At 59.7% G+C, this 18,958-nt stretch overlaps 2 protein-coding genes and 1 long non-coding RNA gene across 5 annotated transcripts in view; 2 read left to right on the plus strand and 1 right to left on the minus strand.

The window, feature by feature from the left end:
• Window positions 1-10,956, plus strand: part of POLD1 (DNA polymerase delta 1, catalytic subunit) — a 30,415-nt gene extending 19,459 nt beyond the window's left edge. The window contains exons 11-27 of the mRNA XM_040457966.1: window positions 1,004-1,144; window positions 1,240-1,350; window positions 1,778-1,969; window positions 2,136-2,224; window positions 2,308-2,424; window positions 2,579-2,692; window positions 3,015-3,162; window positions 6,365-6,460; window positions 6,569-6,706; window positions 7,590-7,765; window positions 8,057-8,209; window positions 8,346-8,448; window positions 9,219-9,351; window positions 9,437-9,550; window positions 9,910-9,962; window positions 10,043-10,140; window positions 10,770-10,956. Of these exons, the coding sequence (XP_040313900.1) occupies window positions 1,004-1,144; window positions 1,240-1,350; window positions 1,778-1,969; window positions 2,136-2,224; window positions 2,308-2,424; window positions 2,579-2,692; window positions 3,015-3,162; window positions 6,365-6,460; window positions 6,569-6,706; window positions 7,590-7,765; window positions 8,057-8,209; window positions 8,346-8,448; window positions 9,219-9,351; window positions 9,437-9,550; window positions 9,910-9,962; window positions 10,043-10,140; window positions 10,770-10,875 (2,082 nt within the window). The 3' untranslated portion in view covers window positions 10,876-10,956. The remainder of the gene's footprint in view (window positions 1-1,003; window positions 1,145-1,239; window positions 1,351-1,777; window positions 1,970-2,135; window positions 2,225-2,307; window positions 2,425-2,578; window positions 2,693-3,014; window positions 3,163-6,364; window positions 6,461-6,568; window positions 6,707-7,589; window positions 7,766-8,056; window positions 8,210-8,345; window positions 8,449-9,218; window positions 9,352-9,436; window positions 9,551-9,909; window positions 9,963-10,042; window positions 10,141-10,769) is intronic.
• Window positions 4,251-16,900, minus strand: LOC121019035 (uncharacterized). The gene is made up of 2 exons (XR_005785407.1): window positions 16,822-16,900; window positions 4,251-4,580 (listed from the first exon to the last, which is right to left on the minus strand). It is a non-coding gene; the product is annotated as an uncharacterized LOC121019035 (long non-coding RNA).
• On the plus strand, window positions 11,781-18,946 carry SPIB (Spi-B transcription factor). 3 transcript variants are annotated; one of them, XM_040458141.1, is made up of 6 exons: window positions 11,781-11,878; window positions 12,832-12,859; window positions 14,484-14,556; window positions 14,834-15,048; window positions 15,435-15,585; window positions 16,796-18,946. In XM_040458141.1, the coding sequence occupies exons 1-6, from the start codon at window positions 11,856-11,858 to the stop codon at window positions 17,092-17,094; spliced, it is 789 nt and encodes a 262-aa protein (XP_040314075.1). In that variant the 5' UTR covers window positions 11,781-11,855; the 3' UTR covers window positions 17,095-18,946. The 3 variants fall into 3 exon arrangements, with proteins under 3 accessions (XP_040314075.1, XP_040314074.1, XP_040314076.1); XM_040458140.1 differs by having other exon boundaries at window positions 11,864-11,878; window positions 12,002-12,859; XM_040458142.1 differs by lacking the exons at window positions 11,781-11,878; window positions 12,832-12,859; window positions 14,834-15,048 and having other exon boundaries at window positions 14,491-14,556.
• The last annotated feature ends 12 nt before the right edge of the window (window positions 18,947-18,958 follow it).

Here is an 18,958-nt window from a genome sequence, read left to right on the forward strand (position 1 = left end):
GCTTTTAATTCCCTTGCTTTTGGGGATGTGTCAAGTAAGAAACTGCTGTGGCTGAGGTCAGAGAGGTTTTTTCCTGCTTTCTCCTCTAGGGTTTTGATGGTTTCCTGTCTCACATTCAGGTCCTTTATCCATTTTGAGTTTGTTTTTGTGAATAAAAATATATGTATTTTAAAAAATTGCGGGGAGCCTGGGTGGCTTAGTCAGTTAAGCTTACGACTTCGGCTCAGTTCATGATCTCGGTTCGTGGGTTCAAACCCCGTGTCGGGCTCTGTGCTGACAGCTCAGAACCAGGACCCTGCTTCGGATTCTGTGTCTTCCTCTCTCTCTGCCCCTCCCCTGCTCGTGCTCGCTCTCTCTCTCTCTCTCTCTCTCTCTCTGTCTCTCTCAAAAGTAAATAAACGTTAAAAATAATTTTTTAAAATTGTGTTTATGGCCCCCAAGAGTTCCGGGAAGGAGTCCATCCCTCTCAGTCTGGCATTTATACGTGGAGACACTGCTCCCCTGTCCTCTGCACCCCTGCCCTGCTACTTCTCCAGCTCAGGCCTCCGCTCTCTACCCTGTCCCTCTCATGCCACCTCCTGTCCTGGCCTCAGACCCAGCTCTCTGTGCTGCCCCCTGCTGTGCGCCCACCTAACTGTCCCCCAGGCCCCTCCCCTCACTCAGTTCAGCATCGCCCCCAAATCTGTTCTTCCTCTGCTGCCCATCTGGGTGCAGCACCCCAGCCACTGAGCACCATGCCTGCCCCCCTCAGCCCTGCAGCCGTCCTGACCTCCTGTCTCCCTGCAGTCCACGCCTACCCAGCCCCAGAGCGTCTTTCTGCATCAGAGCTCCACCTGCTTCGGCCCGCTCAGCCCCAGCTCCCAGCAGGAAGAGGGTGGCGTCGCGGGTGTCGTGGTGGTGGCTCGTGTGGTCTGCATTCCTTTGGCACGGCCCCAGAGGTCCCAGATCCGGGCCGGCCGTTGCCCACTGCAGCCTCCGCCCCTCCCTGGTGCTGTGTCCCCAGGTGGAGTCGTTCCCCTTCCTGGGCCGCGTGTCTGGCCTCCGCTCCACCATCCGGGACTCGTCCTTCCAGTCCAAGCAGACCGGCCGGCGGGACAGCAAGGTGGTCAGCATGGTGGGCCGCGTGCAGATGGACATGCTGCAGGTACGCGCGCGGGGCCGGGAGGGTGCCCGCCCTCGTGGGGCTGCTGCCCGGGCCCTGGGCCCACCCCGCGCCCCCGCTCCCCCTCCCCACTGCAGGTGTTACTGCGAGAGTATAAGCTCCGCTCCTACACGCTCAACGCCGTGAGCTTCCACTTCCTGGGCGAGCAGAAAGAGGACGTCCAGCACAGCATCATCACTGACCTGCAGGTGCCTTTTCTGCGACCTCTGACCCCCCTCCCGCCTGCCCCGACCTCACACCTCCGCTCCCTGCCCCCGACCTCGGATCTTACTCTTCCGTCTAATTCTCTGACCCCAGCAGCCCACCTTCCTGACCTTGGGCTGCGATCTCCCAGCTGTTCTCCCGACTCTCACCTTAACCTCTTGCCTCTGATCTGTGACCTCACTTGGCAGATGTGACTCCTCATGTAACCTCTGGCACTGTGACCTTATTCCCTTGTCCTGCCCCCGCCTCTAGCCCACACTCGCCCATCAGACTGCTCCCTTTTCCTCTGACCCCGCAACTCCCCGACCCCCAGCTCTGCCCACTCCGCACCCAGACCCTCGCCCTCTCCCTGACCCCTGAGCCCTCACGGCTGCCCCCCCACCCCCCGATGCCCTCCATGCCTGTCCCCAGAACGGGAACGACCAGACACGCCGCCGCCTGGCCGTGTACTGCCTCAAGGACGCCTTCCTGCCCCTGCGGCTGCTGGAGCGGCTCATGGTGCTGGTGAACGCCATGGAGATGGCGCGCGTCACCGGTGTGCCCCTTGGCTATCTGCTCACCCGCGGCCAGCAGGTCAAGGTCGTGTCCCAGCTGCTGCGGCAGGTCAGTGGGCGGAGCTGAGGGTGGGCATCCCAGTGCTCTGGCACGTCCCCGCTCCCAGCCTCTGGTCACTTGGTCACTCGGTCACTCGCTGTGGCTTCTGGGCCACGACACCTGACGCGCTGCCCCACCTGGGCCTGCCTCCATTTTCCACCTTCTCCCCTCCCAGGCCATGCGCGAGGGGCTGCTGATGCCCGTGGTAAAGACAGAAGGTGTCGAGGACTACACGGGAGCCACAGTCATCGAGCCCCTCAAAGGGTATGACCCCGTGTCTGGGTGGGGGTGGCTCGGGGCTTCCGGCCCTGACTCCTCCCCTCCCCCCCTGCCCCCCTCCCCCCCAGGTACTACGATGTCCCCATCGCCACACTAGACTTCTCCTCTCTGTACCCGTCCATCATGATGGCCCACAACCTGTGCTACACCACACTCCTGCGGCCCGGGGCCGCCCAGAAACTGGGGTATGGCACCTTTTTCATCTTGGGGACCCCAGGCCCGGGACCCAGATGGGAAGGGGAGTGGAGGAGAGACTTGAGAGGTGGGGAGAGCCTGAGGGGGTCTCGAGGGGAGGAGGTGGGGAGGCTGGGCATCACCCCCCGGCGTCCTCCGCCTCAGCCTGACAGAGGATCAGTTCATCAAGACACCCACAGGGGATGAGTTTGTGAAGACGTCAGTGCGGAAGGGCCTCCTGCCCCAGATCCTGGAGAACCTTCTCAGCGCCCGGAAGAGGTGGGTTCTTGAGTGCCCCACCCACCCCTTCTCAGAGCTCAAACTTGCTGAGGCTCCTCACCAGTCTGTCTCTCGTGGGTCACCCCAGGGTTGCCGCGCCACACATTAACTGCCACGGTGTATGAATTAGAACAAGACACCCCTCCAGATGGCTCCCCTTTGCCCCCTCTGCTGGACACCTCTGTGTAGTACACAGCCTGCACAACTGTACATGGCACCCATTTCTAGAAAGGCACCTTGACCAGTGCCCAGGCCAGGGCCTCTTATCTTTCCCTGAGATATGGGACGCTGCCCCAGTGGCCTGTGCTTCCTCTCTCTCCAGGGCCAAGGCTGAGCTGGCCAAAGAGACAGACCCCCTGCGTCGGCAGGTGTTGGATGGGCGGCAGCTGGCGCTCAAAGTGAGCGCCAACTCTGTATATGGCTTCACTGGTGCCCAGGTGGGCAAGCTGCCGTGCCTGGAGATCTCACAGGTGAGTGCCCAGTTCCCACGGTGGAAGGTGGGGGGCACACAGCCCCTCCCTGGGAGAACCAGGGCTCCGTGTGGTAGAGCCCAGGCTGCCCCAACTTGCCAGCTTTCGGGAGAGGGGATGCGTGAGTGTTTGGTTCATTCATTTTTGAACAAATGTTCGCCGAACGTCCTGTGTGGGTCCAGCAGGTGGCAAAACGGATGAGAGTTCCTGCTCTCGTGTGGTGCGCAGCCTCGTGGTCACGCAGATGGTGACAGCAGCAGATATGGGAAGGCAGTTGGTGCCGAGGGCTCTGCAGACAGATGAAGCAGTGGCAGGGGCGTAGGGGTGGTGAGCAGAGGCTTTGTTCATTGCTCTTTCATTTACTCTCTCATAGTCCACCTGAAGACCCCACCCACCTCTCCCCTGGTCCCCATGAGGGTGGGGGAGTGGAGAGCAGGTCCCCTGCCTCCAAATGAGAGGATGGGGCCATGTGTCTGCTCATGGGGGCTGGGGTGGTGCCCAATAGCACAGCCAGCCCCTGACGCTTGATTTGCCGTGTGTGCTCCATCACTGAAGGAGCAGGTGCGCGGATGCCTCTTCCTGCCCCGGGTGTGAAGATGCTTGGTCAGTGCTCTGCTCTGAGAGGGAACATGGGCAGAAAAGCCCACCGCCTCACTTCCCAGCTGTGTTCTCGGCCTGCTCACCGGACGCAGCTCTGCTGCTCGGACAGAAAAACATCCACGGTCAGACCACAGAGGGTCTGAGTCCGAGGTTGTGCCAAGCTGGGATCAGGGCCTCAGCTCCTGGCTTAAGAGAGCCTTAGAAGGGCCTTCCTGCCCAGCCCCTTCCCCTGGAGTTTGGGTCTCGGCACATTCCAGGCTTGGTTACTTCCAGCCCCAGGAAGCTCCCTCTGTATGTAGGCGTTATATCGTTCCTCACGTGGCTCTGGAGGGAAGGCTTGGAAGAATTGCCAGTGGCGGGGCTTTTTGGTGGGAGAAGCCTGTGCACACACCCACTCATCTTCAGTTCAGGGGCCCCCAAGACCACCCTCACCTCAAGTGATCTGCTAGAAGGACTCCAGGAACTCAGAAAAGCTGTCCTACTCACAGTTATGACTTAATACAATTAAAGGATAGAGATTAAAATCAGCCAGGGGAAAAGGCATGGAACTTCCAATTTGTCTCCACCAATGGAGTCATGCAGACAGTGTTTATTTCTCCCGGCGTTGATGTGTGACAACATGCATGGAGTGTTGCCAACTAGGGAAGTTCACTGAGCCTCAGTGTCCTGGGTTTTTACTGGGGGCTGGTCACGTAGGCATGGAGCATCTGTGTGACCGACCTTCGTTACTCAGTCTCCAGCCCCTGCAGAGACGTCAGGCTGCTAGCGTGTGGCCCGAGGCCTCACCATGAGTCACACTGTCAGCACAGTCCAAGGTCCTAGGTGAACAAAGACACTCTTTTAGACAGGACGTTCCAAGGGCTTCAGGTTCCCTCCCAGGAGCCAGCCAAGAGCCAGGGCTCTTTCTGGGCAAGTTTCCTCCTATAGTGCATCCCACCCATATTGCTCGCATTGGCCTTTCATAAGTCTCTGTGGGCCTCCCCCAGGCTCCCTGGTAGAGAGAGGTGGGTATTTGGCTGTCAGACTCCAGCCCCGAAGCAGAGGCCAGGCCAGGAGGACTTGGCTTTGCTTCCCTTGCGGCTTCTTCATCAGGGCCACCGCTTCCTGGTCATGTCCCTCTGTCTTTTCCCTCTTCATCCTTCCCTGTGTTTCTTTGCCTTTTTCCTTATTGCTGTCTCTCAGGCTTACAGGGGCAGGGAGATCAAACAAACAAACAAAATACTGAATCATTCCAGAAAAGGATGAAGGAAAGAAAAAGGAACATAGAACAGGTGAAACAAGCAGAAAGCATATAGTAAAGTGGTGAACATTTAAGCCCAGATATGTTCAGTAATTATACTAAGTGTAAGTCACCTAAATGGTCCAGTTAAAAGACAGAGATCTTCTGACTGGATCCAAACAAACAAAAGCAGAAGAGTCACACCCATCTCTCCTTGGTGTGTGCCCCGGACATTTTTTTTTTTTTCTAAAATTTTTTAATGTTTTTATTTATTTTTGAGACAGAGACAGAGCATGAGCAGGGGAGGGCAGAGAGAAAGGGAGACACAGAATCTGAAGCAGGCTGCAGGCTCTGAGCTGTCAGCACAGAGTCCGACGTGGGGCTCGAACTCACGGACTGCGAGATCATGACCTTAGCTGAAGTCAGATGCTTAACCGACTGAGCCACCCAGTCACCCTGCCCCGGGCATTTTTTAATGTTTCTTTATTTATTTTTTTTTTTTAATTTTTTTTTTCAACGTTTATTTATTTTTGGGACAGAGAGAGACAGAGCATGAACGGGCGAGGGGCAGAGAGAGAGGGAGACACAGAATCGGAAACAGGCTCCAGGCTCTGAGCCATCAGCCCAGAGCCCGACGCGGGGCTCGAACTCACGGACCGCGAGATCGTGACCTGGCTGAAGTCGGACGCTTAACCGACTGCGCCACCCAGGCGCCCCAAATGTTTCTTTATTTTTGAGAGAGAGAGAGGGAGACACAGAATCCAAAGCAGACTCCAGGCTCTGAACTATCAGCACAGAGCTTGACATGGGGCTCATGAGCTATGAGATGACGATCTGCACCGCAGTCTGAAGCTCAGCCTTCAGTTGAAGGCTCCCCTTCGGTTCCCTTATTTGTAAAGTAAGATTGTTGGAAGGTTTCTCCATGAGCCTGGCACATCCCCCTACTCTGAGGGGGCATTTGACAGTATGTAGGGTCATTTCTGGTTGTCCAAGGATTTGGGGGTTGCACTGCTGGCTTTCGGGGTGGGGGCCGGGAATGTCAGCGATCCTGCACCATGGAGAACTGCCTGCAATGTTACCACATGTCACAGCACCTCCATGGCAGGAAACAAACAGTGTGCTGATGGCCTCTTCTGGCTTCAGCCTTTCTAACACTCATCTTTGCAGACCTTCCTCCTCTGTGCCTAGAGCTCTGGGCTAGTGACCCAGTTCTTTCCAACAGATGGTTGAAAAGGAGCTTAGTAGCTGCGTTTTGTAGATTTGGGCATCGAGGCCCAGAGGGGCAGAGTGACTCACCCAAGCCCACGCCCCCAGGAAGTAGCGGAAGTGGCACCCTGAGCCCAGGACTCCTGGGTCCTCACTGCGTGGTTCTCTCCCTGACAGAGCGTTACCGGCTTTGGGCGCCAGATGATTGAGAAAACAAAGCAATTGGTGGAGTCCAAGTACACGGTGGAGAATGGCTATGGCACCAGTGCCAAGGTCAGAGGCCGCCCCTCCCACTGCCCAGAGATGGGGCTGGGTCAGGGGAGTTGCGGGGGCTTGGCCCCCATCTCTCCATGCCTCCCAGTCATATACGTCCCTCCCCAGGTGGTGTATGGTGACACTGACTCAGTCATGTGCCGATTTGGTGTCTCTTCTGTGGCCGAGGCAATGGCCCTGGGGCGGGAGGCTGCGGACTGGGTATCAGGCCACTTCCCCCCGCCTATCCGGCTCGAGTTTGAAAAGGTAAGTGGGAGCCCCCCTCAGGGCTGGAGTGGCCAGATGGGTCTCGCAAGTTTCAGAGGGTCTCTGATTCTCAGCGCCTGCATTTGTGTGCGGTTCCCCTCACATCTGCAGATGTCAGCATCTGGAGCCCCCAGTGGCCCTCGGGGGCTCTCCATCTTGGGGGTGCCCTGATCTGGGTACTCTGAGTATCCCATGCTTCACATTCTATAGGTCCCGGTTTGGGGGTATTTGGGGGCCTGGATTCTCCTGAGTTTGGAAACTTAAAGCCTTGGGCTTTGTGATGCAGGACAGTGTCTGTTTTTTTGGAAACTTTTGTCAGTCTTGGAGCGCCTCTGGTTTTGGGTGTGGGGGCTGCCTTGGGTGGTGGGAACCCTGACCGGGGTGAATCCTGCATCAGGGCACCATTGGCCGGTGCTGCTTGGCTCCCAGCAGGAAATCAGGCTTGGGGTCTGGGGACTCCAGGGTTCAAACTTGGAGTCAGGTCTTGGGTACACCTGCTCTCAAATTTAGAGCCTCCCCAAGTTGGGCCTCCCTGCCTCAGGGCTCCCTCCTGGGCCTTAGTCTCAGCTCCTTGGGGTGGAGGGAGGTGCTGCCTTGTACCCCTGTCTGCCTCAGGTCTGTCCCAGATCCAGATTTGGGGCCCTCCAGGCTTCACCTCATGACTGGGTCTTGTTTTAGGGGCTTTCTCTAGTTTTCAGATTTGAGATCCCTGGAATGCTGAGGTGTGCCCAGGCTCAGGCACGGGGGTCTTGAGATCTTGGGATCCATCTGTCCCAGGGCCCCAATCCTGTATCACATGGACCAGCCCTGTGTGTCCCAGTTTCTGAGGGAAGTCTCAGGAGTCAGGAGGTCTTGAGGGTCTCAGCCACGGGTCCCTCCCTAGGTCTACTTTCCCTACCTGCTCATCAGCAAGAAGCGGTACGCTGGCCTGCTTTTCTCCTCCCGGCCAGACGCTCACGACCGCATGGACTGCAAGGGTCTGGAGGCTGTGCGTCGGGACAACTGCCCCCTCGTGGCCAACCTCGTCACCGCCTCCCTGCGCCGCCTGCTCATCGACCGGTGGGTGGGAACCTCCCCTCAGCCCCGGAGGCCATGCCCCAGCCCCTCTCCCTCAGACCCAGGAGCCCCCAGCCCCCTCCTCCCCTGGGGACACAGGTGTCAGGCCCAGCTTGTCCTCCGTGGTGGAACGGTGGAAAGAATGTGGGGTTGGACAGCTGTGGGTCTAGGCCCCGCCTCTGCCACTTTGCAGCCTGTGGCCTGGCTGGGTCCCTCCCCTCCTTGGGCCTCATCCCCGAGAGCACACTCTGGCCCTCAGCAGCCACTGGTGACCTCCCCATCCCGGCCCTGCAGAGACCCCGCAGGTGCCGTGGCCCACGCACAGGACGTCATCTCAGACCTGCTGTGTAACCGCATTGACATCTCCCAGCTCGTCATCACCAAGGAGCTGACCCGCGCGGCCTCTGACTACGCCGGCAAGCAGGCCCACGTGGAACTGGCCGAGAGGTCCGCCCAGTGGGAGGGGTGCAGGGCTGTCCAGAAATAGCCCCCTCCTGCCAGCTGGGCACCACTTCCTACAGCCCTGTCCGCCCCCGCCATCCCACCTGCCCTCACCCGCCCCGCCGCCCCGGTCTCCCCGCAGGATGAGGAAGCGGGACCCCGGGAGCGCGCCCAGCTTGGGCGACCGTGTCCCCTACGTGATCATCGGCGCTGCCAAGGGCGTGGCTGCCTACATGAAGTCCGAGGTCAGGCCCACCTGGGCTGCCCGCTCCGCCCAGCTCCCCTCTGCTCTCACTTCTGCTTTCCAAGCCCTGCGGGGAGGGTGTTTCCCTCTGTGGGCCCCACAGGGCCCTGAGAACCGCCCCCAGCACACCCCTGGGAGTTGGCTCCCTGATGCCTTTCTCCCAGGCCTCCCGTGCCCTCTGGAGGGCCCCCCCCCCATAGTCTGACCCCTCCCTCACTCCCCCTGCAGAAGAAGACCCAGCCTCACCATGCACATCACGTCTCTCCATCTCTCTCTCTGCGTGTCTGCTTGGTCCTTGCTCTCCAGCCCATAATTCTCTTGGATTCCTGTCCTTCCCCCTCCTACCCCAATGTCCAGTGACCTCTGATCCCCACAACCCCTTCCTCAGTCCCCAGTTCCTGTCTTGCCTCCTCATATCTTGGCTTCTAGCTTTCACTTCCAGCTGCTGTCCACCTTGGCACACCCCCTAAGCTGTGAAGTCTGACCCTTGCTTGGGGTCCTGAGGACCCCCACCTGTGGACCCCAGCATGCACCACAGCTCATGGCCAGAGGACCCTTCACAATCTCCGGTGCCATCCCAGACCCGTGTCCCACCTCGATGCGGCGCCCCGGAGGGTGACCGCCCCCAGGGACTCCCCCACACCACTGCCCACACCCACAACCGGGGGACCCACCAGCCCAGTGGCTCCCAGTGCCCGTCACCACGCTGCCTGCTGTTGAGCACAGCCCCTGGCCCCCGGGTGTGACCCTGCCTGGCCGCTCTGCTTGCAGGACCCCCTCTTTGTGCTGGAGCACAGCCTGCCCATCGACACGCAGTACTACCTGGAACAGCAGCTCGCCAAGCCCCTCCTGCGCATCTTCGAGCCCATCCTGGGCGAGGGCCGCGCTGAGGCTGTGCTGCTGAGTACTGAGGGGGCATGCCCGGGGAGGGGGGAGGGCACCGGGGGTCACAGAGGGCACCGGGGCCCACTGCCTGCCCTCGCCTGCAGGGGGTGACCACACGCGCTGCAAGACGGTGCTCACGGGCAAGGTGGGCGGCCTTCTGGCCTTTGCCAAACGCCACAGCTGCTGCATCGGCTGCCGCACTGTCCTCGGTCACCAGGGTGAGCACCGGCCCCCCCCCGCCCAGACCCCAGCCCCAGGCCCCCATGCTCCACCCGGCTCTGCCCTCACCCAGGTCCCTGGCACCTGCCGTCCAGGCTGGCGGTGCCACCCCAGATAGGCCTGGGCCCCTGGGTGGGGGCTCCCATTTACAGGCACCCCCTCGAGGGTCCCGGGCCCCCCGCCCCGGGAGTTCCCCGGGGAGTTTTCCCCCCCGCACACTTGCTCCCTTGTTCTCTTGTCTCCGGGGACTTTCAGAAGCCGGGATGGGCAGCGGGTGGGGAAGGGGCAGGGATAGGGCAGCCCGGGGGCCCTGGCTCTGCCCCAGCTCCCCTGTGCTGACCCACCTCCCCTCCCCCAGGGGCCGTGTGCAAGTTCTGCCAGCCTCGGGAGTCGGAGCTGTATCAGAAGGAGGTGAGGGTTTGTGTGCGGACAGGGGGAAGGGAGGAGGGGTCCGCTGGGCCAGGGCCACCCTGCGGTGCTCTCGTCCCCAGGTGTCGCACCTGAATGCCCTGGAGGAGCGCTTCTCGCGCCTGTGGACACAGTGCCAGCGCTGTCAGGGCAGCCTGCATGAGGACGTCATCTGCACCAGGTACAGAGGCCTGGAGGGCCCGCCACCCCCGCTCTGTCCTGCCTGGGCCCCTCCCAGCTCCCAAGGCCTGTGGACCTGACCCCAGGGTCCCGGGAGGCACCCTTCACCCCCTCTGCCGCCACCACCATGGCTGACCCTCAGTGTCCTGGCCTGCAAAACAGGCCCGTGCTCATCCCAGCCTTAGTTGGGCGGGGGGTTGCTGCTCAGGGGACAGGGCTGGGCACCTGGTATCTGCCCAGGAAACGGCCATAGTTCTCTCTGCTACTCTCGTACACACACGCGCGAGCGCGCGCGCACACACACACACACACACACACACACACACACACACACACACAAAACGGTCCTGGCCCTCTCCCCCAGGGCGGGCCAGGCTTTCCCCAGGGAACAGGTGGGCGGGGCGGGTTCCCACGCCAGGTGACAGGTGATATACGGCTGGTGGCCCAGCGCCCCTGCGGGCTCCCGCTGTTAGGGCTCCCCCCATGCCCGCTGAGCAAACAGCCTGCCCCTGGAAGGAGGGTTGGGTGGGCAGCGGGTGGGGGGGATCAAAGTCCTGGGAACAGCCCCCACCCCATCGCTGGGCCGGGCAGACGCCCTGATCCTGACCCTGACCCTGACCCCGCCCACAGCCGGGACTGCCCCATCTTCTACATGCGCAAGAAGGTGCGCAAGGACCTGGAGGACCAGGAGCAGCTTCTGAGACGCTTTGGCCCTCCTGGCCCTGAGGCTTGGTGACCTCTGACCTCGGCAGGCTTCCCACCAGGGCCTTGGGGGGCCGGATTGGTGGAAAATTAATAAAGTTCAGGCCTCTTGTTTCCTGGTGTTTTGTGGTCTCCAGTGCACAAGGTCCGCTGCCATGAACCCTGGCCCGGGGGGGGTCATTTCCACTCAGCCGGAGCCCCTGACCCCCAGGAGGCCCCCCACTGACTCCTCCCCTTCCCTCCAAGAATCCCTGGGCTCCCGGCACTGCTGCCAGCCCCACAAAGGCAGTCCTGCCTCAGTCTCCCCCTGGGACCCTCCCTCAAGGGCCTGAGTGAACATCTAACCACACATCCTCTGCCTGGACCGCCCCGCCCTCCAGGTGCTGACCTGTTTCCTCCAGGCCTGGGGCAGCCCCTGGAACGGAAGCTCCCACTGCCCGGCATGACCCAGGGGACCCCCCCCACCATGTCACACACCCACGATCTTTCCACCTCAGGGTCCTCGCAGGCTCTGGGCCTGGATTTTCCTCAGAATCCTCTCTCCCCACATTCACATCCACTCCTCAGAGTCCCGGCAACCCCACCTCGCCTTCAGACCCCATCAGTGCCTGAGCCTGTCGCTCAGTGTCATACACCCCCCCCCCCGGGGGGGGGGGGGGGGGGGAGGGGTGCCCCCCGCCCTTTTACTGACCTCAGGAACGCTTGGCTTCTCTACTTTCTTAGGATCCCCCCAAATCAGCTCCTCTCCCATCCACCCTTGGGCTCAGCCCCCCATTCCCACCCCAACTGTGGGGATCCCCAAATCCAGATGGCCCCTGGGCCTGCCCTCTCTACCACGTGACCAAGGGGTTGTGCAATCCAGCCCCCTCCCCTGACCCTCCCCGAGGGGATTTTCGAGGAGGGCTGTGCTCTGTGCAGGCCTGGCCGGCACCCCTACCCCCCCCCCAAGGGGCTGGGCCAAGGTATAAATAGGGGTGGTGGCTGCAGCAGGCAGCAAACCCAGCAGGCTCCACCATGCTCGCCCTGGAGGCTGCACAGTAAGTGTGGGGGCCCCTAAAGGAAGGAGTCCCCTGCACTTGGGACTCTGCCCCAGGGGGCGGGTGGGAGGGAGGGGGTCCACACTGCCTCTTGCCCCTCCTAGATCTCTTGTTCTCTCCTAGCCCCGCTTCCTTCCTCCATCCTATCCCTGTCTCTCTCGGACCTCGGAAATCTTTCCTCGGAATGCTCGCCTGTCTCCCCTCCCACCGACGGCCTCTCCCAGGTGGCTCCCCAGGTCTGTCCGCACCCCCGGCCCCCACCAGGCCTCCCTGTACCCCTGGCTTGTTCACTGTTGCCCGCTCTGCCTCTTGCCGTCTTTTTTTCCCCCTGGGGCTCTATTCTCTGCCTCTCGCTCCCTCTCTGTCTCTGTCTCCGTGTCTTTGTCTCGGTCTCTTTCCAGGTCTTCCTCTGTCTGTCTGTCTGTCTGTCTTCTTTCCTACTGTCTCCCTGTCTGTTCCCCAACCCCATCTGTCTATCCCTGGGGCTCATAACCACTTCCTGCATCCATGAATGTCTCTCTCCACACCTTCCTCCCTTCCCGCCTCTCCCATCTCCTTCCCATCTCTTCCCAGAGGCTCTCCGGCTCTCCTCTGGTCCAAGGTGGACCCATTTCACCGACTCCCTGATGGAGGCCCCCTCCCTGCCCCCACCTGGGCACTGACGCCCACAGCGGCTCTCCAGGGACTTTCTCTCCTTCACTTTCCCTGCCCCCAACCAGCCTCTGTCTATGCAAATCCCAGGGGAGGGGGGACATTTGCCTGCTCCCCCCCACCCCCCACTTCCTGCCCCGCTTGAGTGTGGTGGGGCTGGTCTCACACAAGGACACACAGCAGAAGAGCTGTGGTGGTCACAGCTGCAGCCTCCCCCTCCCCCCGCACGGGCTCCCAACCACTTGGGAGATTCAGGTGGCCGAAGGCACCCCTGACATGCCCCTGTGTGTCTTCCCCTCCAGGCAGGACGGGCCACACTTCAGCTGTCTGGTGAGTTGGGGCCCTGGGGATCAGGGAGGGTGGGGGACCCAGATGGCCCACCTTGACCTCCCTGCCTCAGTTTCCCCTTCCATTCCTTCCTGTCACTCTGTCTTTCTGACTCTCCCTCCATATCTCCATATCTCCACCTCACCTGCCCCCTCCCCGCCCCATATATGTTGCACAGAAGTTTTCCTGGTGTCTCTTTCCAGCTCTCAGGCCCTTGGCATGACAAGGGATGGTGGTGTCTCTGTCCCTGTTATGTATTTATTTTGAGGCGGGGGGGGGGGGGGAGAATCCCAAGCAGACTCACGAACCGTGAGATCAGCACCTGAGCTAAAATCAAGAGTTGGACCCTTAACCAACTGAGCCAGCCAGGCACCCCAGTTTTTGCTTTTTTTTTTTTTTTTTAACAAAAAATCGAGGTATAACACACAAGCTGGTAAAGTGACAAATCTTGGGTACAGCCCAATGAGGTTTTACATCATGCACACACCTGTGTAACAGCTAACCAGAGCAAGATATAGAACATTTCCGTCCTTCTGGAAGATTCCCAACCAACAACCCCCTCCCCTGGATATTTTTCAACACAGATTAGTTGATTAGTTTTGTCTGTTTTCAAGTTGTATATGAAATACATCACGTAGGATGTCCCTTTTGGGGTCTGGCTTCCTTCATCAACATTTCAGTGTGTGTCAGGCATTGTTTTTGTTGTTGTTGTTTTAAGTAAACCCTACCCCCAACGTGGGGCTTGAACTCATGACCCTAGAGCAAGTGTCCCATGCTCTAATGGTCTATTGACCTAGCCAGCCGGGTGCCCCAACGCTGGGTCTTTTTCCTTGCTGTATAGTACTCTGCTGGGGCCCCCCCTCCCCCGCCACACACACACACACACACACACACACACACACACACACAGACCTGTTCATCCATTCTCCTGTCCGTGGCACTTGGGCTGTTTCTCACTGGGAGCTATTTGAAAAGCTGCTCTGATTGTTCTTGAACAAGGCTATTGGGTGGACATACGTTTTCAGTCCCTTGGGGGGAATACCTAGGCGTGAGACTGCTGCTACCTCGGGATGGCGTGTGTCCAGCTTTGGTCTTTACTCTCGTTGCTAAAGCAACACATGATTCTTGGGATGGATCAGAGTGATACGGAGGTGGATAAAAGAAGCGTCAGACTTTCTTTGCCTCTGTAAAAAACACTTCCGGCCCTGGGACAGGCAAGCCTGGGGGAATCCTTCCACACTTGCCCCAGGTGTTGGGGTTCCTGGGAGCCCACAGTCTTTAGAGGGTGCTGACAGTTGTGTGCCTCTCTGAGACCCCACGTCTCTGTGTTTCTGTGGGTCTCTGCCTGTATCTTTCCGTGTGTTGTGTTTGTGTCATTCTGTGTGTTCCTGCTGTGCGCTTCTGTTCCCTCTTCCGGCATCTCTGCATGTCTCTCTCTGCCCCTGTCTCTGGTGCCCGGTCTCTGTGTCTCTTGTGTTCTTCTTTCCGTGTGTCTCTTTGTCTCCTTCTCCCAGCCTCTTCCTTCTTCTCCCCCGTCCCTGTCAGAATCTTCCCGCTGGCCCAGAATGGGGGTTGGGGGCTCCCCGAAGGCTGGGATGACCCCTCTTCTTCCCCCCGACCCCATCAGTACCCAGATGGCGTCTTCTACGACCTGGACAGCTGCAAGCACCCCAGCTACCCTGACTCAGAGGGGGCTTCTGGTGAGTGGCCCTGGCCTAGCCAACCCCCTGACCTGGACCTTGGGCCCATTTCACAGATGGGGGAGCTGAGTCCCAGGGGAGGATGTCACCTAGTTCGGCAGGACAAGGTTAGCCCAGGTCTCCAGGCCTCCTCCCCTTCCTTTTCTCACCCAGTCTCTTGCTCATGCAAATTCTGGGGTCGAGATTTGCATGGCCCACAATGGCCCCTCTGTGTAGGGGGCTTCGAGTGGGAGGGGCTGAGGCCAGACTTGGCTTCTGACTCAGTGCCCTCCCCCAGACTCCCTGTGGGGCTGGGACCTCAGTCCAGCTGTCCCAGCCGCCTCGTATGAAGCCTTCAACCCAGCTGTGGCCAACTTTGGCCACCCCCAGGGAGTCCAGCTCTGTTACGGACCCTCGACCTACAGCCCCATGGGGAGCCTCGACCCGGCCCCCAGCCTAGAGGCCCCAGGGCCCAGCTTCCCAGCGTACCCCACGGAGGAATTCACCAGCCAGGTGAGGGGCAGGGACACAATTAACATCGCCATCATTTGACTGAGGTTTAGCAGGTGCCAAGCAGTATGTGAAGACCTCTAACAAGCCTCTGAGGTTAAGTGCCATTATCACTCCCCTGCACAGACCAGCCAACAGAGGCACGGGCTCTGACCGAGGGGCGGCGTAGAGTGCCATTCTCAGTGTTGGGCACACTTTCGTGGAGGCGGCCCGGGCATCCCTTGGCCATGCCTTGGAGATCTGAACTGAGGCCGGAGTGCAGGCCGTCAAGAGGGTGTGGGGGGAGGGGGGGACACAGTGGGGACCCACGAGGAGGAAGCTGAGGGAAGACAGCAGAGGGAGGGAGGGAAGGGGGTCCCTGGACTGCAGGTGACCCTGACCTTTTGCAGACCGTGGGCCCCCCGGCATATGCCCCCTACCCCAGCCCTGTGCTGTCGGAGGAGGAGGATCTCCTGCTGGACAGTCCCACCCTGGAGGTTTCAGACAGCGAGTCGGACGAGGCCCTCATGGCTGGCCCCGAGGGGAGGGGATCTGAGGCAGGTACGTAGGAGCAAGTGGGGTTGGGGGGGCTCCGGACACAGATGGGGGAGGGAGCTAAAGGAAGCATGGCTTGGCTTCCCAAGCGCTTACTACGTCCCCCAGCGTTGAGGGCCGTTCCCGGGTCCACCCTTGGCTGTCTGTGTGGCCCTGGGCAAATGACTACCTCTCTTTGCCTCGGTTTCCTATCTACAATGGGGATGGCAGGAAGTGTTTCTTCCTGGGGGTCGGGGAGATTAAGTGGGATAACCCAGGTGAGCGAGAGCAGCTCTTGGCACAGAGTGAGCAATCAGTAAGACTTCACCCTTATGATTGACACAATAGCAACAGAAATAATCATATCAACACCCGGCTATTCGGCCCCTGCTTCCGCCCAGGCGCCTGACGTGCATTATGCTCAACTCCTGGGAAATTAGGATCTTAGTTACTTTCCCTATCTGGGTCTCAGTTTCCCTTCTGTAAAATGGGCAGCAGCAGCAGCGGCCCCAACTCCTAGTGTTACAGTGATTAAACGAGCTCACAGCACTAAGTGCTTCACAAAGGTTTGTAAAAGTAAAACACACACACACACACACACACACACACACACACACACACACGAACGGTTCATTTATAGCTGAGGAGGCTCCAGCTCAGAGAGAGGTTAAGTCACCACCTCAAGGTCACTGCTGGGAAATAGCAGACCAGACCTGGGGGTTCTTGTACCCGCTGCCCTGCTATGAACCCCCCCCCCCCGTCTCCAGCTTGTGGAGCCCTTGCTGCTTGTAGGAGCCCCAGAGTCAGACCCCCTGGTCTCTTCCAGGATCCCAGTCCCTCAGGGGCCCAGAAACGGCTAGGTGAATTCAAACCTACTCCGGATCTCTTCGCCACCAGTCAGCTCCCTGTTTATATAACCCTTTGAGGAGCGCTGTCAGCCCATTTCACAGATTCATCTATAGGAGGGACAGAGCAAAGCAACAGCTTCAGGGGTAACAGCTTCAGGGAGGAGAGCAGGTTGCCTGGGGTGGGCGGGGACGCCGCACTGGAGGCAGGCAGACGCCAGCCACCTCCGTCGCCCCAGTTCTCCTGGCCTGGAGACTGAGGCTTGTTGGGGCTCGGGTTGAGGCGGGGGTTTGAACTGGGGTGGGTGTGGGGGCGGGGCCCAAGGGATACCTCTCCTAACGCACCCCCCCCCGACTCCCCGGCTCCCCTCCCCCCCCCCCCCCCCCAACAGGGGCCCGCAAGAAGCTCCGCCTGTACCAGTTCCTGCTGGGGCTCCTGACGCGCGGAGACATGCGCCACTGCGTGTGGTGGGTGGAGCCGGGCGCCGGGGTCTTCCAATTCTCCTCCAAGCACAAGGAGCTCCTGGCGCGTCGCTGGGGCCAGCAGAAGGGCAACCGCAAGCGCATGACCTACCAGAAGCTGGCGCGCGCCCTACGCAACTACGCCAAGACCGGCGAGATCCGCAAGGTCAAGCGCAAGCTCACCTACCAGTTTGACAGTGCGCTGCTGCCGGCCGCCCGCCGGGCCTGAGCCCAGTGGGGGCTGTGAGGGGCTCCACGCCTGTGTCACGTTGGCGTCCCCACACCCTAGGTCACGGCACCTGTGGATTCCCCACACTGGGGGGAGGGGGGCTGCTATAATCCCTAAGCCCTGCCCAGGGCCCCTCTGGGACACCACCCCTCCCCCATCGTGTCTGGGGCCCCTCTGGGATTTCCTTGTCATGTCTAGGATCCCCAGGATCCTCATGTCTGGGTTATGCAACACATAGAGGACCATACGGTGTGTCTGTGTGGAGGGGAGGGGCAGGACAGTGCTTCCAGATTCCCAAGAGCTTCTCTGGGATCCCCTTGTGGTGTCCGAGATCCTCCAACCAAGCCTGGGACCCCTCTGAGCTCCCTTGTGTGTCTGAGATCCCTTAATCTCATCTGGGAAGGGAGAGCCCACGGACGGTCACACAGGGAGGAGGGTGCCTTGTCGAGGGTCTCTCTGGGGTCCCTTTCTCATGCCTGAGTCCCTCTTGTCAGATCTGAGATCTCCTACTTAGGTCTGGGGGCCTTGCGGAAACCCTTCATCAAGTCTCAGATCTCTATGCCCATCTGTGACTCTCTTGTCCTACCAGTCCCCCTAAATGATGACCTTTGTCATCTTGCAATCTCCTAATTCTCTGGAACCGCCGTACTGTCACTTCCTTGTGTCTGGAATTCTCTAATCACATCGAGGGTGCCTCTGGGATCCTTTGGTCATGTCTAAAAACATCCTCGTCAGGCTTAGAGGGGACCTCAGTGGACCTTGTCTTGTTCGGGCCGCCTCTGGGATACCCTTATCTATCTGGGATCCTGCAATCACATCTGGGGGCCTCCCTGGGATTCTCCATCTGCTATGCCCCTTTGGGGACCCCACCAGCAGACCTGAGTTCTCACAGGGACCCTTCCCTTCCTGGGATGCCCTCTGGAGGACCAGGCTAGGGAGCATTCTGGCCACTCAACTGATTTCTGGGTGATCTTGGCAGCCCTCCCCACGTCATCTCTAACCAGAGGTCACAAGTTGGTACCCCACCCCCACCCTTCCGGCTCCCTTTGGGGCAGATCAGATCTCTGGTGGTGGTTTCTGTAGTTCACTGTGAGGGAGATTTTGCCTGATCCTTCACTAAAACTTTGCACAACGCGGCAACAGGCAACAGCGGGCTGCTTTGCGGTGCAGAGAGGCTGGAGGAGGGTGGCAGCCACTCCTAATGGGGCTTCTGTTCCCCAGTTGGCCCCAGTCCCTGCAGCCCCCGGCTGTCATACCCCAGTGGCTTTTCTCAGTCACCTGTTGGCCCCCAACCATTTACATTTTGACCCCTGGTGTGAACCCAAGGAGGTGTGAAGCTTGGGTGCACTGTGGGAGCTCTGATTGGAACCCTCCGGGGGTGCCACAGACTGTGGTGGGCTAGGACGTCAGAGTCCCAGGTCCTGGAGGCTTCGCGGCTGGGGGAAATCTAGGGTGAAAGACTTGCTGCTTCTGGGCCTCAGTTTGTCCCTTGTGTGAAAGGGGAGAGAAGGAGGAAGATAGAAAAAGTCCCTTGCAGTCATGCTGAGCCTTTGATACATCTTCTGGAAATCCACCCCACCACCCATTCATTCACTGACATCCAGGAGGAGGAGGACAAAGGAGCTTCAAGGACCCAGAGAGGGAAGAGGTCCCTATGGGGCACACAGCTGCTGGTAGCAGGGCCCAGGCTGGGACCTGCCCTCAAAAGGACAGCACCCCCCCACTCCTGGAACGGGGGCAGGGTGGGAGGGGAGTGCTAGGGACAGAATGTCCCCAGGGCCTCCTCCTGCAAATGAGGTACCTTTTGCAAAGACTATTATCTACCACCCCCAAAATGTGGAATAAAATAAAATAAAAAAAAAAA

The sequence above is a fragment of the Herpailurus yagouaroundi genome, unplaced genomic scaffold, assembly GCF_014898765.1.
Source record: "Herpailurus yagouaroundi ecotype Mexico unplaced genomic scaffold, PumYag 220, whole genome shotgun sequence".
In the NCBI taxonomy this organism is placed as follows: Eukaryota; Metazoa; Chordata; class Mammalia; order Carnivora; family Felidae; genus Herpailurus; species Herpailurus yagouaroundi.

Excerpts from the sequence above, each read along its gene's own strand:
- SPIB (XM_040458140.1), top strand. The coding sequence starts at position 12,806 with ATGCCCCTGTGTGTCTTCCCCTCCAGGCAGGACGGGCCACACTTCAGC. Across the intron at positions 15,049-15,434 it reads CGGAGGAATTCACCAGCCAG|ACCGTGGGCCCCCCGGCATA; the intron begins GTGAGGGGCAGG and ends GACCTTTTGCAG. Across the intron at positions 15,586-16,795 it reads GGGGAGGGGATCTGAGGCAG|GGGCCCGCAAGAAGCTCCGC; the intron begins GTACGTAGGAGC and ends CCCCCCCAACAG.